Genomic DNA, 27,529 nt, shown 5'->3' with positions numbered 1-27,529 from the left:
AGCACAGAGCCCTGCTTGTCCTCAGTGCACAGAGCCCTGCTTGTCCTCAGTGTACAGAGCCCTGATTGTACCCAGTGCACAGAGCCATGCTTGTCCTCAGTGTACAGAGCCCACACTTACTGTATTGTGTATCTGAGTGGATCAGAGACACACAGGCAATGGCTGTAGGGGCAAGACAGTAATTTACACATAAAAATATACACTTTTTTACAAATTTTATTTTATAATAAGTTATTACCTACATTGTTTAAAAAGTTTTTGCAAATAAACGTGCCCACTTCAGATCTCCTGACATATGTCAAAATTTAGGACAGTAGTTTTACACAGTATTTTGTCAACTGTAAAGGTAAACTTAGCTTGATGTCTCTGCTTCATTAATAGTATCTTGTTGATCCAGCTGCATGCTGTTGGATGTGTAGTTTCTTTTCTTCAAGATAAAATGTTATCTTTATATTTTACAGTGCTGGACAAAGTCAGGGTTAAACTTTCAGCTGATAAATCTAACACGGAAGTTGTCTGCTGTGTCAATTCAAGGAATAGCAAGGATCATATAACTAGTACTGACTTGGGTTACCATAGAGGTGCATGGGCCTCTAATCATTCCTCATATGCCTCTGATTTCATATAAATTAAGTTGTGGCCAACAAAAACTTGTGGCATACCCTATTGGACTTCTTATTTCAATTAAAGAGTACCTGTCACCAAATGTAACTTTTAATATATTGTTCCTTATGTAATTATAAGACACTTTGCTATTTACTTGCTGTTACAATTCTCAATCTTTATATGTTTTTAATGTGATTAAAAAATGGCCATTAGGGTTTCCTGTGCAAGTCAAACAGTTAGTTTGGTCTCCTTCCGGCTTGGCAGGAGAGCAAACTCAGGAAGTGTGTGCAGGGCATGGCGAGGCACAGCTCTCACAGGTTTCAGTGACGATGCACCTGCTGGGGAAGGCCCACTTTCTCCTGCCGGGAGCTCAGATAATGTGAGCAAGGGGAAAGGTATGATACACAGCTTTTTAAAGCTCAAAAAAAAATTTAAGGGCAGGAGGGGTGTTAGGAGTAGTTAGGGAATATAATCTGAGTTAGTTTAGAAAATATGGTTTGATGACCGTACTCTTTAATGTCTATTGCTTTCAGTGGCATTATTTTGATGATCAGGTTTCTATTTTTTGGCAGGAGGAATAGTATAGTCAATAACAGGAAAAGAAAAAAGAGAAACCTGATGGATCAACTTATTTTAATATAACTTAAGTATAATAAAATACTATTTAATATTTATAACGTATGCTGTAGATGGTTGTATTAGTGTCCAAGTCAAGAAAGCATACTGTTAGTTCTGTAATGGCTGATGCATTGTTAGAAATAACATGTTCACTTAATTATTCTGGCCTTTTATGCAGATTTCTGGAGCCTGGAAGATCTGTACCGCGAAATGGTAAAACAATATGTTGATGTTGTTGACAGACTACAAGAACGGCGACCAGATCCAGCAACAATTGAAGGCTGTTCCCACCTTAAGCCAGATAACTATTTGCTTGCATGGCATACTCCATTTAATGAAAAAGGTGTAGATTTGTTCCTACTTCCCCAGCAATGTATTAAAATGGAAATACATATATGCCTTAATCTCTTACTTTTATAAGTTTTGCCTATAACCAAGCACTACAGCTTCTCTAGCAGTAGATCTTTATCTTATACAGACAGTGTTCGTGTCTACAAAGACCATACTGTAGTGGAGCTAAAAAGTGGCAGCATAGCAATCCCAAGGACCCACAGAGGAGCAAGACAAACCCAGCCAATAGCCTGGGGAAATCTAATAAAACTATTGCCAATGTAGGCCTCAGGAGGGATTTCCCCCAGAGACCCACAGAGGCACAGAAGGATTAGGGGAAAAGCAATCAGCTATTGTGGGTGCAATGTGACCATTTGGGGAACTCGTAAAACAGTTCACAGTCCTTCATGCTTTGAAAAGAGACTACATTTAACATTAAAGGTCCTAAGGTGTTCCTAGTGTATTATCTCATCAAATGAGAGCTGGAACCACTAATCATCTGTACCACTTTTGTAAGCTAAAACCATAAGGCACGCTGTTCCTTTTGGTGAGAAATGTAAGGAAATCTGTTTTCTGCTAAGAACTGTAGGCACCATTAAATAGCTGTTATGTATAAAAGCCAACTGTACCTCTACTGGAGCTGATGGTGGTTGCCAAAGGGGCAGAGTGTCAAGGAGGTGGAGTTTAGCTGCTAAAAGGCCATAGTCTGGCACGTCTTCTCACTTGCCCTCACCTCCTGGTTCTACTTGACTGGTGAACAGGGCTTTTATATCACAGTAATTGTGGAACCCACTGGAAAAGAGTAAACATTTAATTTATAGCACATTGAACAATTAAAAAATAAATAATTGCATTTTATTTTTGCATTTCCTCCTTATAAAAATAAAAAATTACAATACATAGGTATCTTAAAATTTGTCCTTAAAAAACTCTTGTACTCCTACATCAGCTGCAAAAAGCAGAAAAATATCTGCATGCTTTTCATCAACCCCAAATTCAGTCTTCGTTGAGCATTCATGTCACGATGCCGGCTGGCAGGTAGTGGACCCTCTGTGCCAGAGAGGGATTGGCGTGGACCGTGCTAGTGGACCGGTTCTAAGCCACTACTGGTTTTCACCAGAGCCCGCCGCAAAGCGGGATGGTCTTGCTGCGGCGGTAGTGACCAGGTCGTATCCACTAGCAACGGCTCACCTCTCTGGCTGCTGAAGATAGGCGCGGTACAAGGGAGTAGGCAGAAGCAAGGTCGGACGTAGCAGAAGGTCGGGGCAGGCAGCAAGGATCGTAGTCAGGGGCAACGGCAGAAGGTCTGGAAACACAGGCAAGGAACACACAAGGAACGCTTTCACTGGCACTAAGGCAACAAGATCCGGCAAGGGAGTGCAAGGGAAGTGAGGTAATATAGGGAAGTGCACAGGTGAAAACCCTAATTGGAACCACTGCGCCAATCAGCGGCGCAGTGGCCCTTTAAATCGCAGAGACCCGGCGCGCGCGCGCCCTAGGGAGCGGGGCCGCGCGCGCCGGGACAGAACAGACGGGGAGCGAGTCAGGTAGGGGAGCCGGGGTGCGCATCGCGAGCGGGCGCTACCCGCATCGCGAATCGCATCCCGGCTGGCAGCAGGATCGCAGCGCCCCGGGTCAGAGGACGTGACCGGAGCGCTGCAGCGGAGGGAGTGAAGCGAGCGCTCCGGGGAGGAGCGGGGACCCGGAGCGCTCGGCGTAACAGTACCCCCCCCCTTGGGTCTCCCCCTCTTCTTGGAGCCTGAGAACCTGAGGAGCAGACTTTTGTCAAGGATGTTGTCCTCAGGTTCCCAGGATCTCTCTTCAGGACCACAACCCTCCCAGTCTACTAAAAAAAAATTTTTCCCTCTGACCTTTTTGGCAGCCAAAATTTCCTTGACCGAGAAGACGTCCGAGGAGCCGGAAACAGGAGTGGGAGGAACAGATTTGGGAGAAAAACGGTTGAGGATGAGTGGTTTGAGAAGAGAGACGTGAAAGGCATTAGGGATACGAAGAGAAGGAGGAAGAAGAAGTTTATAAGAGACAGGATTAATTTGACACAAAATTTTGAAAGGACCAAGATAGCGTGGTCCCAACTTGTAGCTAGGGACACGGAAGCGGACATATTTAGCGGAGAGCCATACCTTGTCTCCAGGGGAAAAAACGGGGGGAGCTCTTATTTTCTTATCCGCGAACCTCTTCATGCGTGAAGAAGCCTGTAAGAGAGAATTTTGGGTCTCTCTCCATATAATGGAAAGGTCACGAGAAATTTCATCCACAGCGGGCAGACCAGAGGGCAAGGGGGTAGGGAGGGGGGGAAGAGGGTGACGGCCGTACACCACGAAAAATGGGGATTTGGAGGAAGATTCAGAGACCCTGAAGTTATACGAGAATTCGGCCCATGGAAGGAGATCTGCCCAGTCATCCTGGCGGGAGGAAACAAAATGTCGCAAATAATCACCCAGGATCTGGTTAATTCTTTCTACTTGTCCATTGGACTGGGGATGATATGCAGAGGAAAAATTTAATTTAATCTTGAGTTGTTTACAGAGAGCTCTCCAGAATTTAGACACGAATTGGACCCCTCTATCCGAGACAATCTGCGTAGGCAACCCGTGAAGACGAAAAATGTGTACAAAAAATTGTTTAGCCAACTGAGGCGCAGAAGGAAGACCAGGAAGAGGGATGAAATGTGCCATTTTGGAGAATCGATCAACGACCACCCAAATAACGGTGTTGCCACGGGAAGGGGGTAAATCAGTAATAAAATCCATACCAATCAGAGACCAAGGCTGTTCGGGGACAGGCAGAGGATGAAGAAAACCAGCGGGCTTCTGGCGAGGAGTCTTATCCCGGGCACAGATAGTGCAGGCTCGCACAAAGTCCCCAACATCCGTCTCCAGAGTCGGCCACCAATAGAAGCGGGAGATGAGTTGCACAGATTTCTTGATGCCCGCATGACCTGCGAGATGGGAGGAGTGACCCCATTTGAGGATTCCGAGGCGTTGGCGTGGAGAAACAAAGGTCTTTCCTGGAGGAGTCTGCCTGATGGAGGCAGGAGAAGTGGAGATCAGGCAGTCAGGTGGAATGATGTGTTGCGGAGGGAGATCAACTTCTGAGGCATCCGAGGAACGAGAGAGAGCATCGGCCCTAATGTTCTTATCGGCAGGACGAAAGTGAATCTCAAAATTAAATCGGGCAAAGAACAGAGACCACCGGGCCTGGCGAGGATTCAGCCGTTGGGCCGACTGGAGGTAGGAGAGGTTCTTGTGGTCGGTGTAGATAATAACAGGAAATCTTGATCCCTCCAGCAGATGCCTCCATTCCTCAAGTGCTAATTTAATGGCTAGAAGCTCTCGATCCCCGATGGAGTAGTTCCTCTCCGCTGGAGAGAAGGTCCTAGAGAAAAAACCACAAGTGACAGCATGCCCGGAAGAATTTTTTTGTAGAAGAACAGCTCCAGCTCCTACTGAGGAGGCATCAACCTCCAATAGGAAGGGTTTGGAAGGGTCAGGTCTGGAGAGCACGGGAGCCGAAGAAAAGGCAGACTTGAGTCGTTTAAAGGAGTCTTCTGCTTGAGGAGGCCAGGACTTGGGATCAGCATTTTTTTTGGTTAAAGCCACGATAGGAGCCACAATGGTAGAAAAATGTGGAATAAATTGCCTGTAATAATTGGCGAACCCCAAAAAGCGTTGGATAGCACGGAGTCCGGAGGGGCGTGGCCAATTTAAGACGGCAGAGAGTTTGTCTGGATCCATCTGTAGTCCCTGGCCAGAGACCAAATATCCTAGAAAAGGAAGAGATTGGCATTCAAACAGACATTTCTCAATTTTGGCATAGAGTTGGTTGTCACGAAGTCTCTGAAGAACCATACGGACATGCTGGCGGTGTTCTTCTAGATTGGCAGAAAAAATTAGGATATCGTCCAGATATACCACAACACAGGAGTATAACAGATCACGAAAAATTTCATTGACAAAGTCTTGGAAGACGGCAGGGGCATTGCACAGTCCAAAGGGCATGACCAGATACTCAAAGTGTCCATCTCTGGTGTTAAATGCTGTTTTCCACTCGTCCCCCTCTCTGATGCGGATGAGGTTATAGGCGCCTCTTAAGTCCAATTTAGTGAAGATGTGGGCACCTTGGAGGCGATCAAAGAGTTCAGAGATGAGGGGTAAGGGGTAGCGGTTCTTAACCGTGATTTTATTAAGACCGCGGTAGTCAATGCAAGGACGTAGGGAGCCATCTTTTTTGGACACAAAGAAAAATCCGGCTCCGGCAGGAGAGGAGGATTTACGGATAAAGCCCTTTTTTAGATTCTCCTGGACGTATTCGGACATGGCAAGAGTCTCTGGGGCAGAGAGAGGATAAATTCTGCCCCGGGGTGGAGTAGTACCCGGGAGGAGGTCGATAGGGCAATCATAAGGCCTGTGAGGAGGTAGAGTCTCAGCTTGTTTTTTGCAGAAAACATCCGCGAAGTCCATATAGGCCTTAGGGAGACCGGTTACTGGAGGAACCACAGAGTTACGGCAAGGGTTACTGGGAACCGGTTTTAGACAGTTCTTGGAACAAGAGGACCCCCAACTCTTGATCTCCCCAGTGGACCAATCCAGGGTTGGGGAATGAAGTTGAAGCCAGGGAAGTCCAAGGAGAATCTCCGAGGTGCAATTGGGGAGGACCAAAAGTTCAATCCTCTCATGATGAGATCCGATGCTCATAAGAAGGGGCTCCGTGCGGAAACGTATGGTACAGTCCAATCTTTCATTATTTACACAATTGATGTAGAGGGGTCTGGCGAGACTGGTCACTGGGATGTTGAACCTGTTGATGAGAGAGGCCAAAATAAAATTTCCTGCAGATCCAGAGTCCAAGAAGGCCACTGTAGAGAAGGAGAAGGCAGAGGCAGACATCCGCACAGGCACAGTAAGACGTGGAGAAGCAGAGTAGACATCAAGGACTGTCTCACCTTTGTGCGGAGTCAGCGTACGTCTTTCCAGGCGGGGAGGACGGATAGGACAATCCCTCAGGAAGTGTTCGGTACTAGCACAGTACAGGCAGAGGTTCTCCATACGGCGTCGTGTCCTCTCTTGAGGTGTCAGGCGAGACCGGTCGACCTGCATAGCCTCCACGGCGGGAGGCACAGGAACAGATTGCAGGGGACCAGAGGAGAGAGGAGCCGAGGAGACGAAACGCCTCGTGCGAACAGAGTCCATATCTTGGCGGAGTTCCTGACGCCTTTCAGAAAAACGCATGTCAATGCGAGTGGCTAGGTGAATAAGTTCATGTAGATTAGCAGGAATTTCTCGTGCGGCCAGAACATCTTTAATGTTGCTGGATAGGCCTTTTTTGAAGGTCGCGCAGAGGGCCTCATTATTCCAGGACAATTCTGAAGCAAGTGTACGGAATTGTACGGCATACTCGCCAACGGAAGAATTACCCTGGACCAGGTTCAACAGGGCAGTCTCAGCAGAAGAGGCTCGGGCAGGTTCCTCAAAGACACTTCGGATTTCCGAGAAGAAGGAGTGTACAGAGGCAGTGACGGGGTCATTGCGGTCCCAGAGCGGTGTGGCCCATGACAGGGCTTTTCCGGACAGAAGACTGACTACGAAAGCCACCTTAGACCTTTCAGTGGGAAACAGGTCCGACATCATCTCCAGATGCAGGGAACATTGGGAAAGAAAGCCACGGCAAAACTTAGAGTCCCCATCAAATTTATCCGGCAAGGATAAGCGTATCCCAGGAGCGGCCACTCGCTGCGGAGGAGGTGCAGGAGCTGGCGGAGGAGATGACTGCTGAAGCTGTGGTAGCAACTGTTGTAGCATAACGGTCAGTTGAGACAGCTGTTGGCCTTGTTGCGCTATCTGTTGTGACTGCTGGGCGACCACCGTGGTGAGGTCAGCGACAACTGGCAGAGGAACTTCAGCGGGATCCATGGCCGGATCTACTGTCACGATGCCGGCTGGCAGGTAGTGGACCCTCTGTGCCAGAGAGGGATTGGCGTGGACCGTGCTAGTGGACCGGTTCTAAGCCACTACTGGTTTTCACCAGAGCCCGCCGCAAAGCGGGATGGTCTTGCTGCGGCGGTAGTGACCAGGTCGTATCCACTAGCAACGGCTCACCTCTCTGGCTGCTGAAGATAGGCGCGGTACAAGGGAGTAGGCAGAAGCAAGGTCGGACGTAGCAGAAGGTCGGGGCAGGCAGCAAGGATCGTAGTCAGGGGCAACGGCAGAAGGTCTGGAAACACAGGCAAGGAACACACAAGGAACGCTTTCACTGGCACTAAGGCAACAAGATCCGGCAAGGGAGTGCAAGGGAAGTGAGGTAATATAGGGAAGTGCACAGGTGAAAACCCTAATTGGAACCACTGCGCCAATCAGCGGCGCAGTGGCCCTTTAAATCGCAGAGACCCGGCGCGCGCGCGCCCTAGGGAGCGGGGCCGCGCGCGCCGGGACAGAACAGACGGGGAGCGAGTCAGGTAGGGGAGCCGGGGTGCGCATCGCGAGCGGGCGCTACCCGCATCGCGAATCGCATCCCGGCTGGCAGCAGGATCGCAGCGCCCCGGGTCAGAGGACGTGACCGGAGCGCTGCAGCGGAGGGAGTGAAGCGAGCGCTCCGGGGAGGAGCGGGGACCCGGAGCGCTCGGCGTAACAATTCATTTTAAAGTTGCCAATTTGTTATTTATTTTTCTTTTCAGCAATAAAACTTTACTGGAAAAGAATAGCTGCCCTTCAGCTATATATATACAGCTATTTTTAACAAGTATGTATTCATAATTCATTCTTTGAATTATGAAAATAAGTGATCTGGCTAGACAATTGTGTCATGTACTACAAAGAAACTAGGTGATAAAAGTGTAATGGTAGTGATATTATTCCTGTGTTCTAGCTTCTGGATTTGGAGCTGCCACAAAAGCAATGTCTATCGGTATGAGATATTGGCAACCTGAAAGACTGGAGACTTTGATTGAAGTCAGCATTGAAAGCGGGAGGATGACACACAACCATCCAACAGGTAGGTCACTTACTAAGACTGGACTAAAGCTTTAGCAGAATGTTTGGAATGATAACATAAACTAGTACGAGAGTCCAATGCAATTCAGCTCACCCTCTGTTTGCTGCACGGACCAGGCGTGGACCTCGCATCCGGAAGCATCAAGAAAAAAGGGAATGTTTAGCACAAGACTCAGGAACAATGGAAAGGAAGTTTGTAGCAAGGGTCCAGCTCCTGGGTGTGCAAAAATCAATAAAACTTAGCCTTTAATCGTGCACATAAAAACATGGAAAAATCGCCACTCGGTGGCAAGTGACATGTCACTTAAAAGAAGGGTGAAACACAATATGTTATGCTACACATGTCAGGCATTATTTTCTAAGCAACATACAATAGCTTTTTGCTCTGATTATGCTTTCATGTGTGTTTTTGCTTTTTGTTTGTTTTTTATTCTCAAATTTTTCCATTTACATATGTCATCGTTCACAACATGCATTTTTTGAACTGTATTTTGTAGTTTTTTCTGGTTTCATGTTTAGGGTTTCCTATGTCGTCATTGTTCCTTCATAATGTTTTATAAAATCTGGAATCTGTGCGTCTTCTTCTTTGTGTCCTACAGGTTGCGTTTGTGTATATTGTACCGCATACATACATTTGTGGGCACAACGGCAAATAGACTAAAACTAATATGATATGTCTGTTTGCCAGCAAGCAGGTCATCTATGGGTTAATTAGCTTTATCCAGCACCCCAATTAGGTTTTACCTGGTCGCACCTTTTTCCAGCCATCCTTCACACGCCACGTCACATCCTGTTTGACGTAGACGGGGAGTTCTTTCTACGGTGGGACCTGACCATATGCCAACAGGTATTTAAATCCCCGTGTGGCAAGGTACCAACGCCATGACTAAGAGCAACAGCTCGAAACGCAATGGCGTTTCACCCTTCTTTCAAGTGACATGTCACTTGTCACCGAGTGGCGATTTTTCCATGTTTTTATGTGCACGATTAAAGGCTAAGTTTTATTGATTTTTGCACACCCAGGAGCTTGACCCTTGCTACAAACTTCCTTTCCATATGCTACGGGTAGTGGCGGCTCCCTGCACCCGTGCTCCGGGACCACTGACAGATGCTTAATTCATATGGACTTTGGTGAGCTGATCTTCATTTTTTTTCTTTTTACTCAGGAACAATGTATTTATTCAGAAGCCACGAAAGACATCATACAGACTTACAATCCTCGACAGAGAAAACCCGTCACTGCTACTTCGCTATCCACTGATCCGCTATACTCTTCTCTATGGACAGACCTTCCCGGTGCTCACACAAGACAGTCCAAATACATTTTCCATAATAGGCAAGAAAGAAGTGGAGCACTCACCAGGTCAATTGATGTCAGCAAGCTTCTTTATTTCATACCGTATTAGCTAGACAGCGTACAAACATGCATGGGAGAGCGGATGGAAACAGAGGGTTGGGCGACGGTCCGTATCGCGCAATCAGCGCTTCGTCAGGCCCCTCTGGGACCTGATGAAGCACTGATTGCACAATACGGACCGTTGTCCAACTCTCTCCCCCACCCCTTTGTTTCCATCCGCTCTCCCATGCATGTTTGTATGCTGTCAAGCTAATATGAAATAAAGAAGCTTGCTGATATCGATTGACCTGGTGAGTGCTCCACTTCTTTCTTGCCTATTATGGAATATGTATCATACAGACTTAGGTGCATTTGATGCATTTTGGTCTCACAGAAAGGCCTTAGTCACCTGCACCTGAGTCTGTATGATGTCTTTCGTGGCTTCTGAACAAACATATTGTTCCTGAGTCTTGCACTGGACATTCCATTTTTTCTTAATAACATAAACTGTAACAGCTGTTTAGAGTGTTACTGACATTAAAAACAACTTTTTACATGTAAATCATACTTGTAATACATTGTTGATAGTATTGGGTCTCACTCCTGACATTCGCTGTGATCATGAGTTATTAGCCAGGTAAACAGGCGGCATTGCGCTCCACTTCTCGGTTGTTCAAGGGATCTGTACGTTTCTTTGTATAGACTTCTATGGAGAGAAATGGCTGTTTTTTTCGGCCAGCCAGGGAGCTGAATGCAATGTCACCTGCTTCCTCAGCTAATAACTCACGATCGCAGCAGGTCACAGGAGTGAGACCCAATGTGATCAACTACTTTTGATATGTGTGATCGACATGTCAAAAGTTTATTTTAATGACTGTATTGCTTTAAGTAAAAGGTATTGTTTAAATGTCAAGAATATTTTCACAGGTACCTTATTCGCTGCAGATTTGAAGTTTGAAATTTTATGCTGCAGATTTGATGCTGTCAATAAAAAAATTGTTGAACCCAGCATTATATCCACAAAATTAAATATGCAGTGTACAGTATACAGTACGTGTGAACAAATGACAGATTTATAAAAAAAAAAAAACAATGTTTAATCACTGAACGATTCTCTCTTTAACATAACTCAAATAAAAGACAGTGAACTAATCCTAAACAATGACATATCTTTTCAAGATCATGTTCTTCCAGTTTGACCACAGTGCTCTTTGTTGACACCTCTGTCCGTATCAGGAACTGTCTAGAGTAGCAGAGGTTTACTATGGGGATTTTCTTCTACTCTGCACAGTTCCTGACACGGACAGAGGTGGCAGCAGAGAGCACTGTAATCGGATTGTAAAGACTGTTATATGCAGCAGCTGATAAGTGCAGGAAGAATTAGGATTTTTAAATATAAATAATTGTTAGTGGCAAGAAGGTAGTAGATCCACTGAGCCTGAGTGAATCATGGTTTGGGCCGTGTCAGGGAGCAGAGTCTAAGGTACAGCTGCGGCAGGCGGCACCCAGGTCGCTACCCCTGACACGACTCGTCCACTCAGGCTGCTGAGGAGAAAATGTGGTACAGGAGGGATAAGGTAACTGGTAGTCAGGATAGCAGAAGGTCAGGGCCGGCAGCATGGCAGTGAGAACAGGGACATAGCAAGAGGTCAGTAGACAGGCGGCACAGGAGCAAGGTCAAGTCACGGAGCAGGTAGGTCAGGATCACGGAAAGGCAAGACACAGTAAACGCTTTCCCTAGGGCACTGGGCACACAAAGATCAGGCAAGTGGTAGAGGGAGGTGCACATACTTATGGAGAAGGGACAGGTGCAAACACTAATTAAGGACGCACTGGCCCTTTGATTGTCAGAGCTCCAGCGCGCGCACCCTAGGAGGTGGGGATGTGCACGCTGGCAGTGTGAGAACACGGAGGAGACAGAAGTAGGAGGTGAGTGACTGCCCGAGATTCGCATGCGGGTGCGTCCCACGATGCGAATCCCAGGCCCGCCGAAGGACAGATGGAGAGAGAGCTCACGCCAAGTGTGACCGGCCGGAATGCTCGCTGTAACAACTTTCTGGCTCAGGATGCTTTGAAAAAGTTTGTTTTCCACCGTAGTACCGGTTATAGCAATGTTAAAGAGTTCTCTTTCAAGTTCCTTCTATAATAATGGCCTTTTTACTATTTGCAGAATAGACTGTTCATATACACTCATACACAGCAGCACACAGAGTTGCAATTGGTTTGAATTTAGTTCATCCAGAGGTACAATGTGGCCCTATAGTCTTTTTTTGGTGATATAATATTATATATATATTTGAACATGTAATATAGTCATTTAAGCCCTTAGAAACCCTAGGCAGAGGGTTCTTCTTACATATTGTAACAACTCCAGCAAAGTTCAACAAACAGAATTAGGTCAACACAGGTTTTTCACTTAATAAAGTAAACAAGAATTCTTCTATTTCATGACAAGGAGACACTAACACACAATTGAGGAAATGTATCAATTAGAGACGAGCGAACTTACAGTAAATTCGATTTGTCACGAACTTCTCGGCTCGGCAGTTGCTGACTTATCCTGCATAAATGAGTTCAGCTTTCAGGTGCTCCCGTGGGCTGGAAAAGGTGGATACAGTCCTAAGAAAGAGTCTCCTAGGACTGTGTCCACCTTTTCCAGCCCACGGGAGCACCTGAAAGCTGAACTAATTTATACAGGATAAGTCAGCAACTGCCGAGCCGAGAAGTTCGTGGCTAATCGAATTTACTGTAAGTTCGCTCATCTCTAGTATCAATGCAGTTTTTTTGACTTAGGTTCAGCTTTATGCATGTGATATATATTTTCGTGCCAACCTGTTTATATCCAAAAATCCTTTCTGAAAACTTGCATGTGTAATTTAGATACTTTTCTGGAAGACATTGGGGGAGATTTATCAAAGCTGTCTATGTCCCGCAGCGTTAGGCCGGTCTATTGTGCGCTTAATTTATCAAAAGTAGCACGGCTCATGATAAATTCTGCGCACAGACTTTGGGATCTAAGCTTTAAAACTGTATTTAAACCTACTCCAGCATGGTCTGACATTTCGGTGTACTTTCAGCCAATGCGACTTGTCTCCAAAAAGTCATCAGACAGCTGTTTGGGCATGCTGGAATATGTAGTTTTGCAGCAGCTGGAGGGCTACAGTTTGAGACCACTATATAGTGGTCTCTAAACTGTAGCCCTCCAGATCTTGCAAAACTATATCTCCTAGCATGCCCAAACAGCTGTTTGCTGTCTGGGCATGCTGGGATTTGCAGTTTTGCAACAGCTGGAGGACCACAGTTTGGAGATCACTTTGCAGTGTTCTCTAAAACTGTAGCCCTCCAGATGTTGCAAAACTGCAAATCCCAGCATGCCCAAACAGCTGTCTCAGCATGCTGGGAGTTGTAGGTGCGTACCTCCAGCTATTGCATAACTACATCTCCCAGCATGCCCTTCAGCGATCAGTACATGCTGGGAGTTTTGCAACAACTGGAGTCGCACTGGTTGGAAAATACTGAGTTAGGTAACAGAACCTAACTGAAGGTTTTCCAACCAGTGTGCCTCCAGCTGTTGCAAAATTACAACTCCCAGCATGCACGGTCTGTCAGTACATGCTGGGAGTTGTAGTTTTGAAACAGCTGGAGGTTTGCCCCCAATGTACAGGGTACATTCACACAGGCAGGTTTACAGTAAGTTTCCTGCTTCAAGTTTGGGCTGCGGCAAATTTTTCGCCGCAGCGCAAACTCCTAGCGGGAAACTGACCGTAACACGCCAGTGTGAATGTACCCTAAAAACACTACACTAACACATAATAAAGAGTAAAACAGTACATATACACATATACACCCCCTTACACTGTCCCCCCCCAATGAAAATGAAAAACTTATTGTATGGCAGTGTTTCCAAAATGGAGCCTCCAGCTGTTGCTAAACAACAACTCCCAGCATTTCTGGACAGCCACTGACTGTCCAGGCATGCTGGGAATTTAGCAACAGCTGAAGGCACCCTGTTTGGGAATCACTGGCATAGAATACCCCTATGTCCACCCCTATGCGATCCCTAATTTAGTCCTCAAATGCACATGGCGCTCTCTCACTTCGGAGCCCTGTCGTATTTCAAGGAAACAGTTTAGGGTCACATATGGGGTATTTCTGTACTCAGGAGAAATTGCACTACAAATTTTGGGGGGCTTTTTCTCCTTTTACCCCTTATGAAAAGGAAAAGTTGGGGGCTACACATGCTTGTTAGTGTAAAAAAATAAAAACTGTTAGACTAACATGCTGGTGTTGACCCATACTTTTTATTTTCACAAGCGTTAAAAGGAAAAAAAGACCCCCAGAATTTGTAAAGCAATTTCTCCTGAGTACGGAAATACCCCATATGTGGGCTTAAAATGCTCTGCGGGCGCACAACAAGGCTCAGGAGTGAGAGTGCACCATGTACATTTGAGTCCTAAATTGGTGATTTGCACAGGGGTGGCTGATTTTACAGCGGTTCTGACATAAACGCAAAAAAAGAAATACCCACATCTGACCCCATTTTGGAAACTACACCCGTCACGGAACATAACAAGGAGTATAGTGAGCCTTAACACCCCACAGGTGTTTAATGAAAATTCTTAAAAGTTGGATGGAAAAATGAAAAAAAAAATAGTTTTCACTAAAATGCTAGTGTTACCCGAAATTTTTCATTTTCACAAGGCAAAATAGAAAAAAAGCCCCCCAAAATTTGTAACCCCATTTCTTCTGAGTAAGAACATATCCCATATGTGGATGTAAAGTGCTCTGAGGGCGAACTACAATGCTCAGAAGAGAAGGAGTGCCATTGGGCTTTTGAAGAGAAAATTTGTCCGGAATTGGTGGCCACATGTGTAACAAAGGCCCCATAGTGCCAAAACAATGGACCCCCCCCCCCACATGGGACCCAATTTGGGAAATTTTTCATTTGCACAGCCCACTGTTCCAAAGATTTGTCAAACGCCAGTGGGGTGTAAATACTCACTGCACCCCTTATTAAATTCTGTGAGGGGTGTAGTTTCCAAAATAGGGTCAAATGTGGTGGGGTCCACTGTTCTGGCACCACGGGGGGCTTTGTAAACGCACATGGCCCCTGACTTCCATTCCAAACAATTTTTTTCCCAAAAGCTCAATGGCGCTCCTTCTCTTCTGAGCATTGTAGTGCGCCAGCAGAGCACTTGACGTCCACACATGGGGTATTTACATACTCAGAAGAGATGGGGTTTCAAATTTGGGGGGCATTTTGTCCTATTACCCCATGTAAAAATGTTAAATTTGTGGGAAAACTAGCATTTTAGTGAAAAAAAAAAATTTACACATGAAATTTCGCGAAAAGTCGTCAAACACCTGTGGGGTGTTAAGGCTCACTGTATCCCTTGTTACGTGCCTTGAGGGGAGTAGTTTCCAAAATAGTATGCCATGTGTTTTTTTTTTTCTTTTTTTTTTTTTTTTTTTGCTGTCCTGGCACCATAGGGGCTTCCTAAATGGGACATACCACCCCAAAACCATTTCAGCAAAATTTGCTTTTAAAATGCCTAAATGTGACTCCTTCTCTTCTGAGCATTGTAGTTCGCCTGTAAAGCATTTTATGTCCTAACATGGGGTATTTTCATACTTAGAAGAGATGGGGTTACAAATTTGGGGGGGGCATTTTGTCCTATTATCCCTTGTAAAAAAAAATAATTTGAGGGAAAACTAGCATTTTAATGAAAAAAAATAATCATTTACACATCCAACTTTAACGAAAAGTCGTCAAACACCTGTGGGGTGTTAAGACTCACTGGACCCCTTGTTACGTACCTTGAGGGGTGCAGTTTCCAAAATAGTATGCCATGTGTTTTTTTTTTTTTTGCTGTTCTGGCACCATAGGGCTTCCTAAATGTGACATGCCCCCCAAAAACCATTTCAGAAAAGCTCATTCTCCAAAATCCCATTGTTGCTCCTTCCCTTCTGAGCCCTCTAGTGCACCCACGGAAAACTTTACATACACATATGAGGTATTTTCTTACTCGAGAGAAATTGGGTTACACATTTTAGGAAGATTTCTCTCCTTTAACCCCTTGTAAAAATTCAAAAACTGGGTCTACAAGAACATGCCAGTGTAAAAAATGAAGATTTTGAATTTTCTCCTTCAATTTGCTGCTATTCCTGTGAAACACCCAAAGGGTTAACAAACCTTTTGAAAGTCATGTTGAATACTTTGAAGGGTGAAGTTTTTATAACAGGGTCATTTATGGGGTATTTCTAATAAGAAGGCCCTTCAAATCCACTTCAAAACAGAACTGGTCCCTGAAAAATTTCAATTTTGAAAATTGGAAAATTGCTGCTATACTTTGAAGCCCTCTGATGTCTTCCAAAAGTAAAAATATGTCAATTTTATGATGTAATCATAAAGTAGACATGTTGTATATGTGAATCAATATATAATTTATTTGGAATATTCATTTTCCTTATAAGCAGAGAGCTTCAAAGTTTAAAAAAAATGCAACATTTTCAATTTTTTTCATCAACTTTTGGAATTTTTCACCAAGAAATGATGCAAGTATCGACCAAATTTTATCACTAACATAAAGTAGAATATGTCACGAAAAAACAATCTCGGAATCAGAATGAAAGGTAAAAGCATCCCAGAGTTATTAATGTTTATAGTGACAGTGGTCAGATGTGCAAAAAATGGCCGGGTCCTACAGTGAATATTGGCTGGGTCCTTAAGGGGTTAATGTGGATAAAGCTTGGAAGCAAAATAATAGCAGAAACAGAACATGTTTTTAAAAAGAATTGTTGGGTCTGTTTGTCCAGCACCTTCTGCTGATACTGGACTAAGTTACAGGTCATATAAAAATACATTTTGTATAGCAGGATATCTCCTTCCAGTAAAAACTCCTGGCTTATTAAATCATCTACTAAATGCAGCTCACTATCACAGTGCTGAAGCAGACGATACATAAACCACTAAAAATGTTAACTGGAACTGTTGACAAGACTTCTTAGAAAAATGTCCACCAACAATATATGAGTTGTGTATTTAAATGATATTAACAGGATTCTTAAAGGGAATAAGTCACCTAGTGTTTTTTTTTTCTCTGATCCGAGCCCGATACTAAAATGTCTTCCTTTTTAATGTTTCTATTTTCTGATTGCAATTTTTTTTTAGCTAAGTTTTTATTCTCTAATGTAATTCCTAACATTTTTTAAAGAAAGTTTATCTACCCAAAATGATTCCTCCCCACCCACCCAAAAAGGTCTAAAATCTTGCCTACTAGTTGTTTCACTTCCCTGCCTGTTTTCAGGGGATTTCTGTCTCTGGTAAAATTTAGATGAGGAAAAATTTCAGGAAGTACGTGTGAGACTTAGCTAGTGGTATGTGCAGGAGAAAGAATGGGTAATGTGCAAGCTACCTGCTCCAGATGATCAACACTGTACCTTAAAGGTAAATTAAGTCTTCTCTCTCATCTTTCACCACCCAAAAAGCAAAGAAATTATTTCCTTTACGTAAAAAACAGCATATGTGCTCCTGTATGTCACAGTGCAGCAGTGTAATATTCCCGCGCACCCTTTAGCTTGCCAGTAGCAGCCACAGTAGTAACAAAATGCTTAGTGCAAACCTTTTTTGCCATGCTAATGCTGTTTCATTCATTTTTGTTTACATAGTACCCAGTAAACCCAGTGCATCTGTAAACTCTTCTCTCCCCAGTCCAACTCTTCCAGCACTATGTTATGGCAAAGTAAGATAGATAAGAGTGTGCACTATTGGAAAATAACGCAATATTGGTCCTGCCCCCTACAATGGAAAAAATGTGAAATAGCTGTGCACCATGGAGGGGACCCTCATGGACTCAATATCAGCAGTGAGAGCACTAAATTCACCTTGTCACTACTTTGACGGGTTAAACTAACAGTCACAAGTATCTTAAACAACAGCCACTTTGATATACTAACAATAGACTGGAGGGAACCCTACTGACATCTATGGGTGACTTTTAAGGCTGTGCAGAGGTTATTGTACAGGGAGGAGAAGGTTAATAATCGGATCCCATCTTATCTACTGCTGTCACCTGTAGGGTAGGGTCGTATTTTGCTGCTGCATATTTTTCTACCTATTGAAGTGATGATAAGGACAAAACTGCTGTAACGTTTTCTGTAAGGAACAGGAAGGTTCAGCTTATTATTAGGTTTAGTGAAAACAGCAACATTTTCAGGATTAAAATGTAAATAGTGGGGAGATTTATTAAAACCTATTTAGAGGAAGTAATGCAGTTGCCCATAGCAACCAGAATCAGATTGCTTATCACACATATATATATACTTTTTTTTTTTTTTTTTTTTAAAGGCCTCTGAAAAATAGAAGAATCAATCTGATTGGTTGCTATGGGCAACTGCACTACCCTTCCTCTACTCTGTTTTGATAAACCTCCCCCCAGTAAATGAACAATTAGTAAAGCTACAACTAAAGTTTTTATCATAAAACATTGGCCCAGATTTATCGATCTGCCTGAAAACAAAACTATTTTTGCCCATAACAACCAATCAGATATCAGCTTTCATTTTACCATTTCATTTTACCATTCTTAAAATATGAAAGCTGAGCTGTGATTGGTTGTTATGGGAAAATCAGACAGTTTTGTTACAGATTGATAAATCAGAACCAAAAGGTCACTTTCTGATAATGCATTAATTTTCCCTTTTAGGCTACGTTCACACATACAGGATCCTGCGCAGATTTGATGCGCAGGATTTGTAACTGCAGATTAGAAGCTGTGCTCAGTCATTTAGGGGGAGATTTATCAAAACCTGTGCAAAGGAAAAGTTGACTAGCTGCCCATAGCAACCAATCAGTTCGCTTCTTTTATTTTGCAAAGGCCTTGTTAAAAATGAAAGAAGCAATCTGATTGGTTGCTATGGGCAACTGGGCAACTTTTCCTCTGCACAGGTTTTGATAAATCTCCCCCTTAGTTTACATTGAAATCTGCAGCAGAAAATCCTGTGCATCAAATCTGCATACCTGTGAACATACTCTAAGGAAGGGTGTAATGACAGTTACATTAGTGTGAGTGAAGAGGGGAGCAGAGCTCCGTTCCTGACAGTTAACCCTGCAGATGCAGCGGTCTGTGTGACCTCCACATCTTCAATGTGGAAGAGGGCTCCTTGTCAACCATTTGTGGTAGCAGGGTGTGATGAGGGCAAATGTTGTTACCCTAGGGGCAGATGGCATTGACCCCTTGTATTCGTGACGCCAGGGCGTGGTTTAGCCTAAAACCATCCGAAGGTATACCGCTGGATCCTGAGCTAGGCAATGGGGGCAATAAAGACTCCGACACCAAGTTACAGACAACAGTAGCTTTACTGAGGGTAGACAGTTGGTAAAGTCTATACAGTTCAACCAGGGCCCAAGGAGGTGACCAGTGACCTTAACGGCTTGCTGGGACTTGTAGTAGGAATGCAGACTGTCACAATTCGGCTTACAGGTTGTGGATCCACTGTGTCAGCGAGGGATTGGCGTGGACCGTGCTGGTGGACCGGTTCTAAGAGGCTACTGGTGTTCACCAGAGCCCGCCGCAAAGCGGGATGGTCTTGCTGCGGCAGTAGCAACCAGGTCGTATCCACTAGCAACGGCTCAACCTCGCTGACTGCTGAGAAGGCGTGGGACAGAAGGACTAGGCAGAGGCAAGGTCAGACGTAGCAGAAGGTCAGGGCAGGCGGCAAGGTTCGTAGTCAAGATGGATAGCAGGAGATCAGGTAACACAGGCTTTGGACAACACTAAACGCTTTCACTGGTACAAGGCAACAAGATCCGGCAAGGGAGTGCAGGGGCAGTGAGCAGATATAGCCAGGGAGCAGGTGGAAGCTAATTAAGCTAATTGGGCCAGGCACCAATCATTGGTGCACTGGCCCTTTAAGTCTCAGAGAGCTGGCGCGCGCGCGCCCTAGAGAGCTGAGCCGCGCGCGCCAGCAGATGACAGCCGGGGACCGGGACGGGTAAGTGACTTGGGATGCGATTCGCGAGCGGGCGCGTCCCGCTATGCGAATCGCATCCCCGCCGGCAAAGTCAGTGCAGCGCTCCCGATCAGCGGGTCTGACCGGGGCGCTGCAGGGAGAGAGACGCCGTGAGTGCTCCGGGGAGGAGCAGGGACCCGGAGCGCTCGGCGGAACACAGACCACACTGACTTTACAGATGACAGGGACTGACTTGACTTGATTCATAAAGCTGTGACTTTAGCTTACTTGAATTGATGGTGGCTGCAGGACTTGACTTTGAGGCCTCCAACACTCTGGACACACACACACTAGGCGACTGCACTGGACCTCAGCAGGAAGCAAGAGCTAAGAGCTCCAAGAGAGAGAGAGAGCTAGCTCCACCCAGGGCTTATATGGGGGAGACTAGCAGGGAGCCCATAGGTCACTCTTGGGATCACCAGGTCATTGGTGCCTCCTGGGTAACAATCACATGACATAACTCTTAAAGATACAATTCATACAATACTTATAATACAATACATTGCAGAACATATGTACAGGTGGAAACAGGTACAAGGGGCCCTGGGGACACTGAAGGAGGCTGCCTGATGGGGCAGCAAGGATACGGGTCAACATCTCCCGTACTGGGCCACCACACATTGGATAACCCAAGATACAATGGCGTGGTTCTGATGGTTACCATGGCAAACCAGAGGCCGAAGTCTGCGATCTACAGCAGCCTGTGAGGATCAGTCACATGCTGGCTCCTAAAGGCTGAATGTGCTGTTTGTCCTTTTTTAGCAGATTAAACAATCCTCTCTACTGGTGCTATGTCTGGGTTGTCATGAGCCTGTTCGCTGTGTGTGCCTGTCCCTACATAACCATTGCCCCCAACATCTAACAGCTTGGTCAGAACAGCCTTAGTGGCAGGAAATTTGTAATAATGACCATCCTGCTTCTTTCAGTTCAGTAATGTGCTGCTTCTCCAAGTCTGTCAGCTGGGCAAAATGTGCACCGTAGAGGCATGTCTAGCAGTCAGTGGTCTCTACCAAAGAGGTACACTACCCAAAAGTAGCCTCTAAGAGCTAGGAAAAGCACTTTGAGGCTAAGTTTCTACTTGGTTTATTTTTAGAAAAACGTCAAGAAAAACGCCAGTTCTGCCGCATGGCGTTTTTTCGGTCAAAAAATGCTGGGGCCAGATGTTAGCTGTAAATCAATGAGAAATCACAAAATTCTTATTCCACTTGTTTTTTTTTAACTTTGGTGTTTTTTTTTTTTTTTCATCCTTTTGGCGTTTTTTCACTCTTTTCTTGCGTTTTTGAAATTGTTGGTAATCGCAGCATGTGGAGCCACTGGCGTTTTTTTTTGTCAAAATTGTGGCGTTTTTCTCCCATAGAAGTCTATGGGAGTGAAAAAACGCCAAGAAAAACGATATGTGGGTTTTTGCAGGCGGTTTTTCTTTTTTTTTTGGACTTGTGATGGAGGGTACCATTAACCCCTTAAGGACCAAGGACGTACCGGTACGTCCTTGGTCCTGCTCTCCTGATATAACACGGGGTTACACGGGACCCGCCTCTAATAGCGTGCAGCGCCGATCGCAGCGCCGCGCGCTATTAACCCTTTAGCCATGCGCTCAGAGCTGAGCCGCGCGGCTAAAAGCGAAAGTTGCCGGCTAGCTCAGTCGGGCTGTTCGGGATAGCCGCGGCTAATCGCGGCATCCCGAACAGCTTACAGGACAGCGGGAGGGCCCCTACCTGCCTCCTCGCTGTCCGATCGCCGAATGACTGCTCAGTGCCTGAGATCCAGGCACGTCGATCACTGGTTTCCTATGAGAAACCAGTGATCAATGATGAAGATCAGTGTGTGCAGTGTTATAGGTCCCTATAACACTGCAAAAAAAAAGTGAAAAAAAAGTGAATAAAGATCATTTAACTCCTCCCCTATTAAAAGTTTGAATCACCCCCCTTTTCCAATAAAAAATAAATACAGTGTAAATAAAAATAAAATAAACATATGTGGTATCACCATGTGCAGAAATGTCCGAATTATAAAAATATATCATTCATTAAACCGCTCGGTCAATGGCGTGCGCGCAAAAAAATTCCAAAGTCCAAAATAGTGCATTTTTGGTCACTTTTTATATCATTTAATGATCAATAAGTCCTATCAATGTAAAAAGGGTACCGTTAAAAACTTCAGATCACGGCGCAAAAAATGAGCCCTCATACCGCCCCATACACGGAAAAATAAAAAAGTTATAGGGGTCAGAAGATGACAATTTTAAACGTATTAATTTTCCTGCATGTAGTTATGATTTTTTCCAGAAGTCCGACAAAATCAAACCTTTATAAATAGGGTATAATTTTAATCGTATGGACCTACAGAATAAAGATAAGGTGTCATTTTTACCGAAAAATGTACTATGTAGAAACTGAAGCCCCCAAATTTACAAAGCGGCTTTTTTTTTTTTTTTCAATTTTGTCACACAATGATTTTTTTTCCATTTCACTGTAGATTTTTGGGCAAAATGACTGACGTCATTACAAAGTAGAATTGGTGGCGCAAAAAATAAGCCATCATATGGATTTTTAGGTGCAAAATTGAAAGAGTTATGATTTTTTAAAGGCAAGGAGCAAAAAACGAAAATGCAAAAACGGAACCCCCCCCCCCCTCCCCCCCCCCCCCCCGGTCTTTAAGGGTTTAAAAAAAAAAAAAAGATACGGTAGTGAAGGAAAAGATTTTACCTAACGAAATGTATCTTTTTTTATTACAAAATGTGTTTAATTTTTTAAACAGGGATCAATTTATGTGGGCAGGCAGGGACCTAAAAATGTAGCCGACAATAATAAAAATGTAGTGTGTGTGTGTGTGTGTGTTTTTCACTTTATTTTCTTTTTTTTTCTTTTTTTAAGGTAACACTACAACCCCCAGCATGGAACACACTGTTCCATGATGGAAGTAGTAGTACCTGTGCTAATAGACAAATCGCCCGTTGTGATCCTCCTGTATAATGTATAGATGCGGCCAGCCACTCTTCTATGGTCCCCTGCACTGCTGTATATATACATATATTCATTTTTCCCGCCGAGAGCTGTGATTGGCCAGATGGTTCCAGCCAATCACAGCTCTCTGTGGGAAATCGGAATGTGTATATATACAGCAGTGCAGGGGACCATAGAAGAGCGGCCGCCCGCATCTATACATTATACAGGAGGATCACAGCGTGTGTCAGAAGTGATACCCGCTGTGATCTGTTCTTACCTGCAGGTACTACTACTACCAACACAGAGCACACTCTGCTCATTGCTGGGAGCTGTAGTACCTGCATTAATAGACAGATTGCAGCGGGTGTCAGAAGTTACACTCGCTGCGATTTGTCTATTAATGCAGGTACTACAGCTCCCAGCATGGAGCAGAGTGTACTCCATGTTGAGAGTAGTAGTACCTGCAGGTAAGAACAGATCACAGTGGGTATCTGTACTGACATCCACTGTGATCTGATGGAGCGACTGTATACAGCGCTCGCATCTCTCACTATACTCCGGCCACTCATTCATTGATATTTCCCTCAGAGCTGTGATTGGCTGCAACCATCCGGCCAATCACCACTCTGGGTGGGAAATATGAATGAGTGATATTCTATTAACATCACTGGCCGGAGTACAGAACAGAGATGGGAGCGCTGTATAGAGCCGCATCTCTGCTATATAATGGACGATGGCATCGGGTGTCAGACTGACACCCGGTGCGATATGTCTATAGTACAGGTACTACTACTCCCATCGTGGAACAGTTTGTTCCATGCTGGGAGTAGTAGTACTACCTAAAAAATTTAAAAAATAGGGGAAAAAAAAGGTGAAACACACACTTTATTAAAAAAGAATAAAAAGTTTGTTTCAAAATGTATACCTTTCGTTTAGTAAAATTTTTTCCATCACTGCTGCATCCTTTATTTATATATATTTTTTTTTCTGGTACCAAAAATGCAATTTCCACACAAATGAAAAAATGCCAGAAAATGAAAAAATGGCAGGAAATTGCACTGGTGTTTTTTCAGGTGTTTATTTTAAATCTCCAAAAACGCAGCACAAAAAACCAAGTAGAAACTTAGCCTTCTGCCCTCTTGTGTCAAAATTGAGTTTAATCAGACTACACCTGTAATCATTTACATATCTGCATGAGACATAACTGCTGAAGAGTTTTGTAGCAAACAACACTTCCATCTAGGTGCATTATTTTATTTGCCAATGAGTGTATACATAGATATTGGCTCCAATTTATTAAAATGTGTGAGAAAAAAATGGAGAGATTTGGCCACAGCAAATCACAGCTCAGCTTTCACTGCAATTGGCTGCCATGGGAAAATTACTCCAGCTTTTCTCTCACTCATTTTGACACATAAGGGCCATTATTGTGTATTCCCATTCATATTGATTTTACAGATAAATAGGTTACAAACATTTATGTACTGTATTTGTATTTTTACATACCTTTGTGTTATCCGAGAGTCACCTACTGCTTCTCTGAACACTGTTTGAGTGGCTGTAGTCACAAAGGTTGCGGCTCTGTCTAAAATCTGTCTCTGAAAGGCTGAGGCCCATCTCTTTAACGTGTATTACATTACAAATTTATATTTCTGTGTTTCAACATATTGCATACATGCCCTGGGGCATAAATAGAGGTAAGGGGGTTAGTATTTACAACCCAAATGTCTATTTTCACTGTGAAAGCTTTGGTAATTTGCCACATTTCCACCCCTTAGCCAATTAAGGCTGAGGACTGCCCTGATCCTAAAAACACATGTTTGTTTTAGTCTGGCCTTGGCCAGGAAAGAGAAAACATCTGTCCTGCTGCTCTCTCATCTTCAGAGAGCGTTTGCCTATATCTTCAACATTCCAGCACTGATCCAGAACATGTCAATCCTGCCTAGGGTGTCCTGCTACAGAGGTACTACAAGAGGCAGAATTCAGGGAAAATGCATATTTGTAACAGCCTGATTGCAAAGGAAGACTATTCCTATGGACCTGGACTAGTCAATCTGAGGATTTCCTTATTGGATGCACTCAAAGAAAGTCATGTCTCAGATAACCCAAAGAAACACAAATAAGGGAAGGGTTTCCTGCACAGTTCACCATGGACCACCCTAGTGAAAACCCTTGATAGCTTTCTCAGATAAGGAGGATATAAAGCTAGAGCAGAGTTTCAGCCACAAGTAAAGTCTGCACCCTTCAACTAGGTCTCAAGGTAGTAAAGAACATACTGGGCTACGACAAATAGGGAACATACAGTATATTACACAGGGTAGATCCTAGCCTCCGAGTCTAGCAAATACAACAAGGGAGAAACTAGTCTGAATCTCAGTAGATGTCAATAGATGATCAGAATCCAAAGGCACTCACATTATATAACAATCTTCTTTTATTGTACTTAGATTAAGGTTACAACAGAACATACATGGAGGGTGCAGACAGAAAGAGAACTACGTCTGTTTTGCAGCCATCAGCTGCACAGCATTTTCCTAGCTGGCGGGTCAGCTGTGTTTGTCAGTGCAGTAGTGCCGACCCCAAACTCATCTTTGGACATATGTAAATCTCAGTAGAACTACAAGTCTAAGAATAACCAAATCTTATGTCTGCAAATTACTTCTGGACTGTGACCATAAACAATTTACCAATTTCTTCTAAACTACCAAGTGTATCTCAAGTACTGTATCACCAATCAGAAGTGTTCCAAAGTGTAATTTTTCTGTGTTAAAATTGGACCTGAAGTAAAATTCAAGTTGTTTTCTATAAACGCCGGCTTTAGAGGTGTTATTTCCCAGGGTTTTGTGTACAGAAGACAGCTTATTTGAAGTAGTGGTTTGTGAGAAAATATATTGTGTTAAAGGATTGCACCACTCCTGCCGCATGATACTACAACCCTCAACATACACCTCAGTCTACTTACACAACCTTGCTTCTGGCTCTACAAACCTGACATTTGCGCAACCTGAACAGAAGCATGCAAGCCTGTCAGAATTATCAAACTTGCTACTCATTCTGTTCTACCCCTACTCACCACACCTTTAGATTAGCCATGTCACATAAGGACAATTGGTGAGATTCATCAAAACTTGGGCAGAGGAAAAGTCGACCAGTTGTCCATAGAAACCAACATAGCTGCCTTCATTTTTGAAAAGGCCTCTGAAAAATGAAAGAAGCCATCTGATTGGTTGGTATGGATAACTGGTCGACTTTTCCTCAGCACAGGCCTTGATGAATCTCCCCCAATACGTGTATGTAAGTGAATTGGCATTTGGCTCATGGGCTCTATATTGTACTGTATTCAAATATGCAGGATTCCTGGGATCACTCTGCACTGCATTGTTTGCGTCTTACGCGATACAAGGAAAGCCTCTGGTTCAGTGGGGAAGAGATATGCTAACGGTAATTCCAATGGCTGAAGAATACTGTAAGAAAACCATTCGTCATATGGCAGGTAAGATATTATTTCTTGCTAATGTGTTACTTGGGCTGTTTAAAATAAATTGATGCATGTTTACTAATGCTGTGTTCTTATTGAGGAAGATTTATCAAAAGCTGTCCAGAGGAAAAGTTGCTGAGTTGTCCATAGCAACCAATCAGATCGCTTCTTTCATTTTTCAGAGGCCTTTTAAAAAAATTAAAGCAGCAATCTGATTGGTTGCAATGGGCAATAGTGTTGAGCGGCATAGGCCATATTCGAATTTGCGAATATTCACGAATATATGGACGAATATTTGTCATATATTCGCGAATATTCGCATATTCGTAATATTCTCGTTTTATTTTCGCATATGTGAAAATTCGCATGTGCGAAAATTAACATATGCAAAAAATAACATATACAAAATTAACATAAGCGGAAATTCGCATATGCGAAAATTAGCATATGCAAATTTTCGCATGTGAGAAAATTCGCACACCAGTCTCACACAGTAGTATTAGAGCCTTCTTTACACCACACAAGCTGGAAGCAGAGAGGGATGATCACTGTGATGTGTACTGTGAAAAAAAAAAACCCGAATATTCGTAATTACTAATATATAGTGCTATATTCGCGAATATTCGCGAATTCGCGAATATGCGATATTCGCGAATAAAATTCGCATTGCGAATATTCGCGAGCAACACTAATGGGCAACTGGGCAACTTTTCCTCTGGACAGGTTTTAATAAATCTCCCCCATTGTGATTGGGTATATGAACTGAATGTAAAGCCTAACATTTGCCACTATATGGAAACATATAAAGCCACACACCCCATGTTAAAAAATGTGAAACTGTGTTTGCTTGTCGTTGTTTATTCTTTTGTTTATACTATAGATTTTGTTTAAATTATACTTTACTAAACATAAAAAGGTGTGTAAATATAACTTGGCAGTAATTGCCCCAAACCAGGGCCGGCGTTAGGGCGGGGCATCCCGGGCAGTTGCCCAGGGCCCCCATCCAAAAGGGGGCCCCTGAAAAGTTTTAGGGCATTACTAACAATACTGCGAATTCAGGTAGAAGAAACAGACATGGTCGCACATCTACAATCTTGTCTAATGATCTAATTGCTTCTCAGCATAATATCAGAAACTAACAGGTTGTTAGTATACGTTTTTTGATCAAAAAGTACCAAGCCCACTTGCCACGTCAAGG

At 43.9% G+C, this 27,529-nt stretch overlaps 1 protein-coding gene and 1 long non-coding RNA gene across 2 annotated transcripts in view; one reads left to right on the top strand and one right to left on the bottom strand.

Moving 5' to 3' along the window:
* Nucleotides 1-27,529, top strand: part of ADPRHL1 (ADP-ribosylhydrolase like 1) — a 58,207-nt gene that overhangs the window by 18,367 nt on the left and 12,311 nt on the right. Inside the window, exons 2-4 of the mRNA XM_056555817.1 lie at nt 1,403-1,567; nt 8,437-8,562; nt 26,206-26,346. Coding sequence (XP_056411792.1) covers nt 1,403-1,567; nt 8,437-8,562; nt 26,206-26,346 — 432 coding nt within the window. The remainder of the gene's footprint in view (nt 1-1,402; nt 1,568-8,436; nt 8,563-26,205; nt 26,347-27,529) is intronic.
* LOC130355552 (uncharacterized) lies at nt 279-10,881 on the bottom strand. Its single transcript, XR_008888575.1, has 3 exons — nt 10,829-10,881; nt 2,184-2,346; nt 279-427 (listed from the first exon to the last, which is right to left on the bottom strand). It is a non-coding gene; the product is annotated as an uncharacterized LOC130355552 (long non-coding RNA).

Source organism: Hyla sarda, chromosome 2 (assembly GCF_029499605.1).
Source record: "Hyla sarda isolate aHylSar1 chromosome 2, aHylSar1.hap1, whole genome shotgun sequence".
NCBI lineage: Eukaryota > Metazoa > Chordata > Amphibia > Anura > Hylidae > Hyla > Hyla sarda.
Note: the sequence above shows the minus strand (reverse complement) of the source record. Positions and strands in the feature narration are given on the sequence as shown.